We start from the raw sequence: 13,207 nt of genomic DNA on the forward strand, positions 1-13,207 counted from the left end.
TTCTTTCTTTCTTTCTTTCTTTCTCTCTCTCTCTCTCTCTCTCTCTCTTTCTTTCTTTCTTTCTTTCTTTCTTTCTTTCTTTCTTTCTTTCTCTCTCTCTCTTTCTTTCTTTCTTTCTTTCTTTCTTTCTTTCTTTTTTTCTTTCTTTTTTTCTTTCTTTCTCTTTCTTTTTTCTTGCATGTCTATCTATCTATATCTCTATCATCTCTTTACATACATCTCTGTTATCTCTCTATCTATACCTATCTACCTCTATCTCTTTTTGTATTGATCACTCTATTATCTACCTATATATCTTTCTATTTATCTCTCTATTACCTATATCTCCATCTACCTACATCTCTGCTCTCTTTCTATCTCTTTATCTCTCTATTATCTATTTACCTACATCTCTGTCCTCTCTCTCTCTGTTTGTCTCTCTACCTACCTACCTACCTACATCTCTGTCATTTCTCTATTAAGTTATCTACCTCAGTCTCTCACATCTATCTCTAGGAATGGGGGGGTAGAAGGGGAATCCAGCCACCTGTTACTAGTTTGCTCCCAACCACACTCCTCCGGTGGCATTCCTCTCCTCCCCCAGTGACATGGCATCCTAGGAATGTGTCCATCCCTTTGCACCACAGTTGTCCCACCCTTTCCTCCACAAACCTCAGCCAACCTCCTTGTTCCTCTCATGAAATCAGAACCAACATGCAGGCTGAGTCCTGCCAGCCCCCCACCCCCAGTCTCTCACCTCTTTGGCCCTTAGGGCAGTGGGTACACACCACCTCCTCGCTCTCTGGGATGGTCGTACATGCTGATTGGCCAGGACAGGGACAGGGCTTGCAGTCATCCTCCTGACCCAAAAAGGGGTTGCCATAGAAACCAGGTGTGCAGCGCTCACAGGAGGGGCCCTCAGTATGGTGCAGGCACTGACAGATCCCTGAAGGGGATAATAATGATCAGGTCATGTCCTGGGTTCCTGGGCTTTAAGGAGTCCAGAGCACTTTAGAGATGAGGCCTCCTTATCACCCTTGTAAGAAAAGGAGACGGGACACATTCTCAATTAAGAGGAGAGAAAAAGAGACCCACAGAGAGAGGTATGAAGTGACTAAAAGACTCACAGCCTTCTGGGTCAGATGACAGACGAGTGATCTAAATCTAACTAAAGGATTATCTTGCAAGCGTATGACTTCATCAATTCTCTCTCTTTTTTAAAAACCCTTACCTTCTGAGGTCAGATTTGAACCCGAGAACTCCCATCTCTAGGCCTGGCTCTCCATCCACCTAGCTGCCCCACACTTCATCAGTTCTTTACAACATTTTTTCCCCTCTTTTCTCAAGTAGTTACAGCCAGGTCCCACACTCTCACATTTTGAGCATCAAGAGGGAAATAAAAACGGTAATATGGTTTGCCCTAAGGTAGAATAAAACTCAGGAATCTCACTCCCCATACCTTCATGCTGAAAGAGAGGCAATGAATGCTAAGTTGGCGAACATGTAGAGACTATCACACAGCAAAGAACCAGCTCTTTCCCAAATACTCAGTTTCCCATGGAAGCAGGGAGGGGAGGGGGATTTCTTAGCTTTCTTCTCCAGGAATTAGTAGCAAGATTTAAGTCTATACCACGCACAAACCCAGGGGACAGGAGGGAAGACATCGCACCTGACAAAATGCAGCTTGTCCTGGGGCCCAAAGGAGAGAGCCAAGATGGGCCTGGACAAGAAGTGGGAATGAGGATTTCCACAGCTAGGATCATTCTTAGGGATGCCCAGAACTCTCAGACATCACACCGCTGGGGTTTGGGATTGACAGGAATGTGGAGAAAGAGCCCAGGGGATGAATGAGGGATGGGGGAGAGCAAGAGCCAGGACCAAAGGATGTAACATTAACGTTCCACATTTCATTAGTGTGTCAAACATCTCAAAGCACTTTTAAAATGCATCATCTCATCCAACTCTCATAGGAAACAAATTCAAGCAAGGCTGGGCTTCTATTTGTTGGGGATTCTGCAGGGAGAAAGGAAGATTCACGCTTCATTCATTTCCACCTCTGAAGCAGGCAGGAGAAATTGTTGTTATTGTTGTTCAGTCATTTCAGTTGTGTTTGACTCTTTGTGACCCCTTCTGGGGTTTTCTCGGTAAAGATGCTGGAGGGGTTTGCCATGCCTTTCTCCAGTTCATTTTACAGATGAAGAAAATGAGGCAAAACAGAGTTAAGTGATCTGCCCAGGGTCACACGGCTAGGAAATATCGGAGGCCAGATGAATAGGAGTCTTTTGGTTTCCAAGTCCAGTGCTCTATCCACTGTGACATTTTGCTGTATGTCAGAGAAGATTATTATACCCATTTTGTAGATGAAGAAGCTGGGCCCGAGTAAGTGCCCAAGGCCCTGTGGAAAGTTAGTGGCAGATCACTTAGCCTCAGTTAACCTCATTTACCTCATCTGTAAAATGGAGAAAATAATAGCTAGTCTTTCTATGGTGCTTTAAGGCTTATACAACAGTTTACGCGTGCCATCTCATTGGATCCACATAGCAACCCTGGGAAGCAAATATAACTACTACCCTCATTTTACACATGAGGATGCTGAGGCTGAGAGAGGCCCCAGAGCTAAAAAGTAGGGGACAGAATTTGAACTCAGATCTTCTTGGTTCCAAATCCAAACTAAAAACTTGCCCCATCTCACAAGTTGTCATGGGGATCAAAGAAGACGTGAAAGTGCTTAGAAAACCCTAAAACCCAATTCCACAGGTATAGGATGACAACTGGGGCCCCTATTGTGCTTCTAGGTGGTAACGCTCTAGGCAGCCCCTCTTTCCTGTCTCTGGCTTCTCAGATAACTTCCGGGCTTTTCCTCAGGCCCAGCTGGACCAGTGTGTGTGTGTGTGTGTGTGTGTGTGTGTGTGTGTGTGTGTGTGTGTGTGTGTGATGTGGGTACGGGGTGAAGCAGGAGGAAGGGTGATGATATGAGCATTGGCAGAGGGAACTTGGACATGTAGCCTTAGAAGCAGACTTTCAAAGTTGAGCTCTTTGTTATTCATGCTATGGGGCTTCCTTTGATCTGCAGAGAGTAGTGGGAGAATTTATTTTTTTATACCAGGGTCCTGGATTATAAAGGCCCCAAATCAGTTCTTGCATATGAGGGAGAATCCCTGAGCCAGGCCTCAGACCTGGCTCCATTCAGTCTATAGATTTTTGCATTATCTTTGTCCTGAGGAATGTGCTCCTTTCATAGACTCTAAAGTTCTCCAATGATTCTTTTCCTGTGTATGTGACCCCGTCCACCTGTGGGGATGGGGAGGGGTGGATAGGTTGATGGACTGCCTCCTAATTAGCTAATTACCAATTAGAGATGTATTGAGATGTCCAAGGAAGGAGCTGAATAATGAGCTCCCAAAAATGCATATAGGCACTGGGGCCAGGAGTTTCCATTTGTCTTATTTAACCACAATCAGGATGTCTTGACTGGTCAAATAATAAATTATTTTAAAATTAAGAAAATTTGGGGGCAGCTGGATAGCTCAGTAGATTGAGAGCCAGGCCCAGGGTCCTGGGTTCAAATCTGGACTCAGACACTTCCTAACTGCGTGACCCTGAGCAAGTCACCTAATCCCCATTGCCTACCTCTTACCGCTCTTCTGCCTTAGAACCAACACATAGTATTTATTCTAAGACAGAAAGTAAGGGTTTTTAAAAAAAGAAGAAAGAAAAAATAAAATTAAGAAAATCAATTTCTCAAAATAATTTTAATCCCTTCAGTTGAGAGTGGGGAAGGACAGCAAGACTCAGTGTAGTATATATGCAGGCCCCAAATGCTTGGTATTTCCTACAAACCCAAGATTTCCTGTGGCTGTATCCCACAGGGACAAAGTCCCCTCAAAGCTCTCATTCTCGCTCCCTCTGTAGTAAATGTAGTTGGTACTGAAAGGCATGTTTGCAGGATTTTTCCATTTGGATCTATGAAGCACTTCTAGGCTCTGTGGCCACTCAGGTTATAATCCTTGCTGGTGTGATGTCCAGGATCTGACTCTGGGGTGATTTGGATCACTGAGGAAGGGATGATGGTGGAGAGAGGGATCTACTCCAACCAGGTACCCATTAGCTAACAAGTCCTAGATCATATGAAGGTAGGATGGTAGCACATTCAAGGGCTAGGAAGAGATTCTGACCTGTTTCGGGGTCGCAGGTGCCATGCTGGTTACAGGTGCAGGGGACACAACTGGCATAGGGTCCGCCCAGTGGTGTCTCCCTCTTGTACCCCAGAGAACAGGATTCACAGAACTGTCCCATGTAGCCTTTGGGACACGTACACTCTTCCACCCAAGGGGCTACAGGGGACAGACCAGCACCTGCGGAAGTGAGCTGGACTTCAGTCAGGATTATTTGACCTGTAGAGGGGGAGAAAACAGAGACAGAAGATGAGTTAACACAGGACCAAACCCCATAAGATCCTTCTTTTGGACTCTGACACTTCCATGGGAGAGACAGTCTATGCTCAAAGAAGCACAGCTTCACAGATTTAGGGCCAGAAAGGACTTCAGGCATCATCTAGTCCAGTGGTGTCAAACTCAAATAAAATCAGAGGCCACTGATCTGGAGGTAAGAATCCCTGTGGGGTGTACATTGAGAAAAAACACATTTTAATACTATCTATGTTTTGTTGTATTTTTATTTATTCTGTTAAAAATTTCCCAATTACATTTCAATCTGGTCTGGGCAGTTCTAGGAAGTGTTATAGGCTGCGTGTGGCCCTGCTGCTTGTTTGATACCTCTGATCTAGTCCATCTCCCTTCATTTTGCAAATGAGGAAACTGAGGTTCATAGAGATAAGGTGAGTTGTCCGAGGTCACATAGGTAAATAGCAGAGCCAGGATTTGAACTCTGACTCCAAATACGGTGCTCATTCTATTGAGTCAAGCTGCTGCCTACCTAAGAACACCTTATTCTTAGGGAACAGATCACATTCTGGGGAGATTCTTTACTCACTCCCAGCAATCCTCTATCCCTGCCACAAAGGCAGCTGCCTCCATGTCTCTCTTTTGAAGCAGACTTTTTGGGTGAAGCCTTCCTGGTAGCTTTCATCCCCTAATCCTTCTCTCTTTGCACAAGCAGTTAGTTCTAGGGGATTTTGCAAGATTTTTCCATTTCTATCTCCCTGCAACAGAAGAGGGCTTTATTTCCTCTAGGAGCTTGCTCCTTGTGTCCTGGCTATCTTGCTGATTTTAATCTGAAGCCTAATAGAGAGGGCACTGCCCTGTTTTCTGCTTTCTTCTGCAGCTAGCAGAATGCTCTTACTCAGTGAAATGTTTTTTGAGTACGAGAACCATCTTTAATAGAGAGTTCAGCCCCTGGGGCGGGCTGGATGGCAGAGGAAGTGGCTAACAGCAAATAGAAATGTCATGAGCAGGACAGAGAGCACCTGTCTGAGAGAGACTTGAATGGGCCGACTGGAGTGAGGAAGAGACATTCCAACCATGTCTCTGAAGGCAGCATTGATTCCAAAGTTAGGGACTAGACCTGTGATTGCACGAGAATTGGGAAACCTCCAGGCGAAAAAACTCCTCCTAGCAATCAATGCAGGTCATCACCTTCTCTGCAGTCTACAGTTTGAGTTTCCTAGAGCACTCAGAAGTTCAATGGTTAGGGTTCAGAAGCAAGCCTAGAACCCTAGAGACAAGAAGCTATTGTGGTTTCAAGGCTGGCTCTCTGGTCACTCCTCCATGCTGCTGCTTCTTTCCTTCCTCTCTTCTTTCCCCTTTTCCCCTTTCTTCATTCCTTCCCTTCCTCTCTTTCCCCCTTTCTTCTTCCTCTCTCATCTTTTAGGTACCTGTGAGACTCCCTTGGAAGATCCTAATTTTTGGATCCTGATAGAACAGAGGGATAAGAAACAAAAACATACTATTGAGACATTGTATTGTATAATGAGAACATTAAGGAGATCAGGGAAGGCTTCATGGACAAGGTTGTAATTGACTTGTTTAAAGTGTTTGCAGGAATTCATTTTTATTTTATTTTTAAACTTTTGCCAATAACATGCAATAACCAATTTCCACACAAGTTTTCCTAAGTTATATTACTGAACTTATCTCCCTCTCCCTTCCCTTTCCTCTTCCGGTGCTGGCAGGTGATTTGATCTGAGTTATACATGTATTATTTTGTTTTCAGGAATTCAAAAGGTAAGGTGTGGCAGGGAAGACCTCCTACCATCAGGAGCTTCTCCCTTCTTACTCTTAGAATCTTAAGCCTCAGCTCAAACATTACTTTCTGCAGAGAGACTTTTCCCAGTCCTTCCCTATCTGCCAAAGCCCTCCTCTGTAAGACTACCTGCCATCAATTCTATCTGCGTCTTGTGTGTATCTAGTTATTTACATGTTGACTCTTCCATTGGAATGTCAAGTCTTTGAGGGCAGGTTTGTTTTTTGTCTTTCTTTGTATTCCTCACCATTAATAAATTAAAAAGCACTCATTGATGGATGGATGGATGGATTGGCTAGATGGATGAAGAAAGAGCAGTACTGCATAGGGTTTGCTTAGGGTTCAAAGGATAGGTCACCTTGGTTGGAGCAAAAGACTTTACAAAGTTAGGAAAGAGAGAATGGGGAAACATTCAGCTACATAGTAAGTGCTTCCAAATTAAAATGAAGGAAGACTACGAAGAGGCAACAAATTGTAATCTTGAGCATAAAGACTCTAAGGCAGCAGGAATGCTGAAGTGTATAGATACTGAAAAGAATAGAGGGACTGGGCTAGGAGGGTAAAGCCCAAACTGAGAGGGGGAAAAAGAGCTTGTTGTGTTGACAAGAAATTGATATATGATTTAGTTTGGTGGTGGGAAAATATGTAAATACCTCTGGTAATTTCTTTTTAAGCCCTGTGGAATTTCCTTGTTTGGAAAACTTAAAAATCAGATTTATCTGTCTAGGGTGATTCTGGACACAACAGAATGAGCCAGAGGAATTCTTAAAGATCTTTCTAGCCCTGGATGCCAAAGTTAATCCATAAATCTGTTTTAGAGTGTTTCTTTGGGTACAGAGAAGTTCCTTAGCTATCATTTAGCTTCTCTTCCTTAAACCCTACATTTTCCCTCCTGACTCTTACCTGTAGGGCGGCTGCTTCTGGGACCCACAACCTGGATCTGGAGTGCAGTCAGGTTGGCCAAGAGCCTCTGGAAGTGAAAGGCTGGGAGCAGGCGTTCTGTATCCTCTGAGGTCTCCTGTAAGCTGTCAGGGTGAATGAAACAAAACAAGGGGAGAAATGGCACACTGCCTCATTTTATGGGGTCTGGAATGCTTGGGGCTTTGCTCCTGGCTGGGTGGGCCAGAGCAGAGAGCAAGCTGGGCTGCTTACTTATTCCCACTGAGACAAGAGATTTCTTCAGGAAAAGGTGGGAAGACCTATACTATTTAAAGCTTTTTGACAGATAAAGAGATATGGCCCTGAGAACTCACTGCCATTCAGATTAGACCAGACTAAACTAGATTATATCAGGATAATAGATTTGGAAGAGACTTTAACTTTGAACCCCTTTACTTTACAGATAAGGAAACTGAGTCACTAGTGAATAAATGACTCACTTATTACCAGCAGGTGATAGCAGAGATGGCATTCAAACCTAGGTCTCTTGATTCTCCCTTCATTGTTCTAATCTTGAACATAGAGCTTGACATGAAGAAGACTTGAGTTTAAATCCTGCTTTGGGCAGGATTATCTTATTTGCTAGCTGGGTGACTCTGGGCAAAGAACTTAATTTTTCTCAGCCTCAGCTTCCTCATTTGTCAAATGGGGATAAAAACAGCATCTCTCTCTCTCTCTCTCTCTCTCTCTCAGCATTAAATAAAATATTTTGTAAATCTTAAAGCATCATAATAATTTAATTTTAGTTATGCATTATCATTTTGTATTATTATTATTATTACCTCACATTGGCTTCAATCAGATAGGGGCTGAGAAAACTGTGACCTTTTTGAAGAAGATAGGCAGGTCACTTCCTGTGTGTTTCTTTATAAACAGCAGAGTCTCAGAAAAAGTCTAAGTAGGTATTCTTTGTGAGCTTCCCTGCTGGGAATCACTACTATAAAATATCTAGTGCTTTCCACAGTGCCTGGCACCCAATAGGTGCTTAATAAATGCTTTTTTTAGTGACTTGATCAGAGCCTGGGACCTAGTTAGCCCTTAATAAATGCTTACTGAATGATTATGTAGTAATTGGTCATCCAATCTCTGCTCAAAGACCTCCACAGAGGGGAAGTCCATCAGCTCTAGAAGCATTCTAGTCATTCCAATTTTAGACACTTCAAATTGTTAGGAAGATTTTCCTGGAATGGAACCTAAATATTCCTCTGTGATTCTGTACTATGGTTCTTGGTTCTGCCCTTAAGGCCAATCCTCTTAGACCAGGTGTTGGATGCTCCATTCATTACCCCAGTTACCTGAACATGAATGGGTACTCTTCAGGCCACCCAGGCTGTTGGGTGCCTGTTGGGCTGGAGGGTTTCAGAGACAGGGCTAGTCCTGCCCCTTCCAATTTCAGCCAGACAGAGAGGATAGAGCCCCCAGGTGGTACTCGGAAGGTCAGAGAGAGGGGCTGCCCATAGCTGAAGCGCTGGTCTCCAAGGAATTTCTCTAAGGAAGAGGGAGAAGAAAGGGGAATGAATGGATGGATGACATAGCAATCTGTTGTTTCTGCTTTGGGGCATTTGGGAAGTTGGAGATGTGGAGGATAAAGAGATACTGTCTGAGATTCATAGCTCAATAGGAATGCATGGGAAAGGGATGATCAAATAAGAAAGTCTTGGCAGCAAAGCATGGGGCTATCTTTATTGGATGCTTATGGAATACCTGGTGCAATGAACTCCCACAGCTCCTCTCCCTTTGGCTTCAAGAAGATTCCACTCTGACTCCACTGTGCAGGCTCCTCTCTGCCTTGTGGACCTCTGATTCGCCAGCCCTCAGTCCCTTTACACCAAGAACACAAACAAATTCAAAGAAAGAAGGTCACGGAGGTTAGGGGAGAGGAGATGCTATACAGAAAGCACAGATGATATTAGAGGCTTCTAAAGGGCTCAGTGACTAGCCTACCAGAGGTAGGTTGAGGAGACCTGAGCCCAAATTCTATTCAAATACTTAATAGCTGTGGGACCATAGGCAAGTCACCTGATTTCTCTGTGCCTTAGTTTCCTCATCTGTAAAATGAGAAGGTTGGGTTTGGTGACCTCTAAGGTCTTTTTTCAGCTCTAAATCTATGATCCTATGGTGTAATGGAAAGATCACAAGATTTAGAATTGGGTTTGAACTCCATCTCTGTTCTTCTGCCCATGTGACATTGAACAAGACACTTCCTCTCTTCTCCAGGCTCTGGTTTCCTCATCTGTAGAGTGATGGCATTGTACTAGATGATTTTCCCTTTTAGCTGTAAATTTTATGGCAAATTAAATACATTAAATTCCTACTATATGCAGGCCACTCATCCTAGGACCCATCAGGGGGCACGGATCCCTGTTTATCTCCATGCATCCACACCCCCTCTTTAGTCCCAGGAATAGCACAAACACAGTCTCTGCATGGGGAGATGGCTCTGGCTTCCCATGCCTAAATATGTATCAATGCAGACCTACAGCAGTCAATTAGAACACATTGAATCAATAGAACACAATGGCTTTATTTCTAACAATGAAGACAACTCCCTAAAACACTGGAGGAAAGGGGAGAAGAATGAGCCTGAATGTTTCACATACCTCTTTGGACTTGTATACATATACCCTGGACCTGCCTTTTTCCATGCACAAATCATTCATTCATTCACTTATTCTCAGTAAATGCCTACTATGTATGGAGCTAATTGGATAGGTGCTGGAATCACGGTGATAATAGTTTGCAATACATGCAGCCTTGGGCAATTGAGTAATAATAGATATTTATATAAGTGCTTTAAGATTTGCAAAGTGCTTTACAAAAATTTTCTCATTATATCCTTGCAAAAACTCTGGGAGAGAAGTGTCATGACTCTCTCCATTTTATAGATGAAGAAACTGAGGCAGATAGAAGTTAAATGATTTGCTTAGGGTCACACAACTGGAAGGAGTATTTGAACTCGGATCTTCTTGACTTTATGCCTACAGCAGTTTACAAAATTCTTTACAAAATTCATATAAAGGGAGCAGTTAGGCGGCTTAGTGGATAGAGTCAGGCTTGGAGATAGGAGGTCCTGGGTTCAAATCTGACCTCAGACACTTCCTAGCTATGTGATCCTGGGAAAGTCATCTTCATTGTCTAGCCCTTAGTGCTTTTCTGCCTTAGAAGCAATACTCAATCTTGATTCCAAGATGGAAGGTTAAGATTTAAAAACAAAAAACAAAAGCTGTATGAATTAGGTATTATAAGTACTATTGTCTCTAATTTACAGATGAGGAAACAGGACTCAGAGCAATAAAGTGACTTGTCCATGGTCAAATGTATCCAGGAAGCTCTGGAACTGGAAATGGAGCCCAGGCCTCCTGACTTCAGGTCCAGCTGCCTTTCTACTACATTGTTCTGCCTCGAAGAGACTTAAATTTTCAAGCAGGAAACAAAATCTCTGCATCCATGAGAGGTCTAGTTTTAAGGCAGGCTGGTGAATTTTGGATCAATGTTTCCAACCTGTAGGCAACAGACCACTGGGAACCCAAGAACTTGGTGTAAATCCATGAGAAAACTTTTTGTAAGAGAGAAAAAATTCTTTGTCTCTTACAAAAATAAGACTAGGACTAGAATTCAACCAAGCCTTCTAATTTCTAGACCAAAGCTTCTTCCATTTCACTAATCAATCAATCCACAAGAGCCTACCATGTGCTAGGCACTTCAATAGCCACTGGGGCTTTGAAGACAAAAATGAACCAATCCTTGACCTCATGTAGCTTGTACTCTATTTGGGAAAACAAGAAGTACATATATAACATACATATAAAAATATTTTCTGAGCCCAACCTGTGTTTTCATTAGGTTTGAAAGAGTGTCAAGCACAAGGAAACTAACTCTCTATTAATTTAGATCAACATCTCGCTTCTGCAACATCTAGCCTCTGGGAATTGACTGACTCGGGACAAAGAAATTGGGGGCAGCTAAGTGGATAGAGCTTTAGGTCTAGAGTCAGGAAGACTTGAGTTCAAATCTGGCCTCAAGACACTTATGAGCTGTGTGAATTTGGGCAAGTCACTTAACCTCATTTACCTCAATTTCCTCATCAGTCAAATGATATGGAGAAAGAAATGGCAAACCACTCCAGTATCTTTGCTAGGAAAACCCCAATGGGGACACAAAGAGTTGGGCATGAGTGAAATGACTGAATAACTACAAAATTGGGGAGTAGGGACAGTGAGAGCCATGAGGGCATCAGGAAAGGCTGCTTATTTTAGAAGGTGGCATCACAGTTGAGTTTTGAAGGGAGCTGGGATTCTAAGACATCAGACATAGGTCATTGCTACTCAGAATGCCCAGCAGAGGGTAGCATCTCTCCACATTTGGGAGCCAACTTCAGAGGGGCTGTGTGCATCTTTCCAGGACTGAATGTTCTCCTTCCCTGGAGGTAGGGCCAGCCCAAGACTTTATTCCTAAGGGAAATCTATTCCACAGAACACAAAGGTCAAGAGGGAGGGAACAGTCAGGGCCTTTGGATTCAGATGAAGATCCCAGCTACATCCTTCAGAGTTGACGTTGAGAGTTGGCTATGGTCCTGAGGATGAGGCTGGACCAAGGGTCATGAAGGTGTATGTAGGTTTAGGTGAGAATGGGGTAGTAAGAAGGAAGATAGCAAGCAAGAAGCTAAGGAGTGGTTCATGGCCCTTTAGAACGGATAGTGGAGTGTGTGGAGAGCAAAAGAGAGAGGCCTTCAAAGGATAACTCAACACTGGGGGGCTCATGGAGTGAATCTCACATCCTCACTCACTTGAGGAAGCTCAGTGACCTGCAGGGAGTCTTGCAACTACAGCTTGAAAGCTATAACAATCTTATGATGACAATTGTAAAAAGGAAAATTTAAGTATTTATAGATATATATTAAAATGTGTGGCCGCCAGGAATCAACAATTCAGGTTGATTCCGTAATTAAATCAGACCCAAGTCAGCATCGGGTTGAAGAGTTTATTTACAATCTGGTAGGTAAAAAGTAGGAATAAAGAGAAAGGGAGAGGCTAGTCCAGGCCAAAGGCCAGGACGGAGAGAGAAGGTTAAAAGGCTAAATAAATGAAGCTGTAAGCCACAACGCCCAACAGCCAGATAGGCAGAGTTTAGAATTGGCCCAGCTAGGCCAAGGAAGTCAGCCTAATTTACCCATGTGACAATACAGAGTGTAAGCTGTCTGTGGTCTCAGGAGATGCTTCTGCTCCACGTTACGAGACCGTAACTCCCCCCACAGGAAGTTCACTAACTTACTTAAAGAGATAGTGTCTTTCATCACTTCCTGTGGTCCACCTCTAATTCAAATGGACAAATGGCAGTTTCTACATTGATTTGGACTGCCCAAAGGGCAGTCCCTTATTCTTGATTTGTTACTTATTGTCACGTGTGGGTATCTCGGCTCCCCTCCCCACTAAGGGAGGTTAGGGTGACATCATTAGCACGCCTGGGGTTGAGTAGATTTTTGACTATTAATGGGCTCGAGCTAATTCCATTTACACACAATCAAAAACTATGGTCTCCTCTCTGAAAGCTTCTCCTCACTCCACCCCACAGAAGTCACCTTGTTCAATCCCAGCATTTTCTAAATGAAGAAACTGAGGTCAAGAGCAGTTAAGTGACTTACCTAAAAGTTGTACAGGGAGTAAGCACAAGAGATAGAATTTGAACCGGATGCCCTGACTCCAAATAGAGGACCCTTTCCATTGTATAGGGCTGATTTCTCCCCATTTTCCCAAGCTAGAGGAATTGGATTCAAATTCTCTCTCTGATGCTTACTCCTTGTGAAACTTTGGATAAGTCACCTCTCCTTTACCTGGCCCCTATTTCTTCATTTGAAAATTGAGGGAATTGGACAAGATGCCCTCTTATACTGTTCTAGCTGTAGGTCTGTGATCCAGTGATCTTTTTACCTTGGAAGTTTTTACAATGAACACCAATATGCATCCATCCAGCATCCAGAGGCAGGGAGATGCATATGTTAACTTTCTAGGGAATAGTTTGGGAATGACTACCCTCAGTCACCTAGGAAAAGCACCCTGATCTTGGAGTCGGGTTTGAGTTTGGGCAAGTT

The 13,207-nt window shown here is 43.4% G+C and overlaps 1 protein-coding gene across 1 annotated transcript in view; it reads right to left on the reverse strand.

Moving 5' to 3' along the window:
* The window catches only part of LAMC3 (laminin subunit gamma 3), an 85,262-nt gene that overhangs the window by 20,541 nt on the left and 51,514 nt on the right, over window positions 1-13,207 (reverse strand). Inside the window, exons 12-16 of the mRNA XM_044659688.1 lie at window positions 8,824-8,940; window positions 8,415-8,607; window positions 7,084-7,205; window positions 4,155-4,373; window positions 737-925 (exon numbers count right to left, since the gene is read on the reverse strand). Coding sequence (XP_044515623.1) covers window positions 737-925; window positions 4,155-4,373; window positions 7,084-7,205; window positions 8,415-8,607; window positions 8,824-8,940 — 840 coding nt within the window. The remainder of the gene's footprint in view (window positions 1-736; window positions 926-4,154; window positions 4,374-7,083; window positions 7,206-8,414; window positions 8,608-8,823; window positions 8,941-13,207) is intronic.

The sequence above is a fragment of the Gracilinanus agilis genome, chromosome 2 (genome assembly GCF_016433145.1).
Source record: "Gracilinanus agilis isolate LMUSP501 chromosome 2, AgileGrace, whole genome shotgun sequence".
In the NCBI taxonomy this organism is placed as follows: Eukaryota; Metazoa; Chordata; class Mammalia; order Didelphimorphia; family Didelphidae; genus Gracilinanus; species Gracilinanus agilis.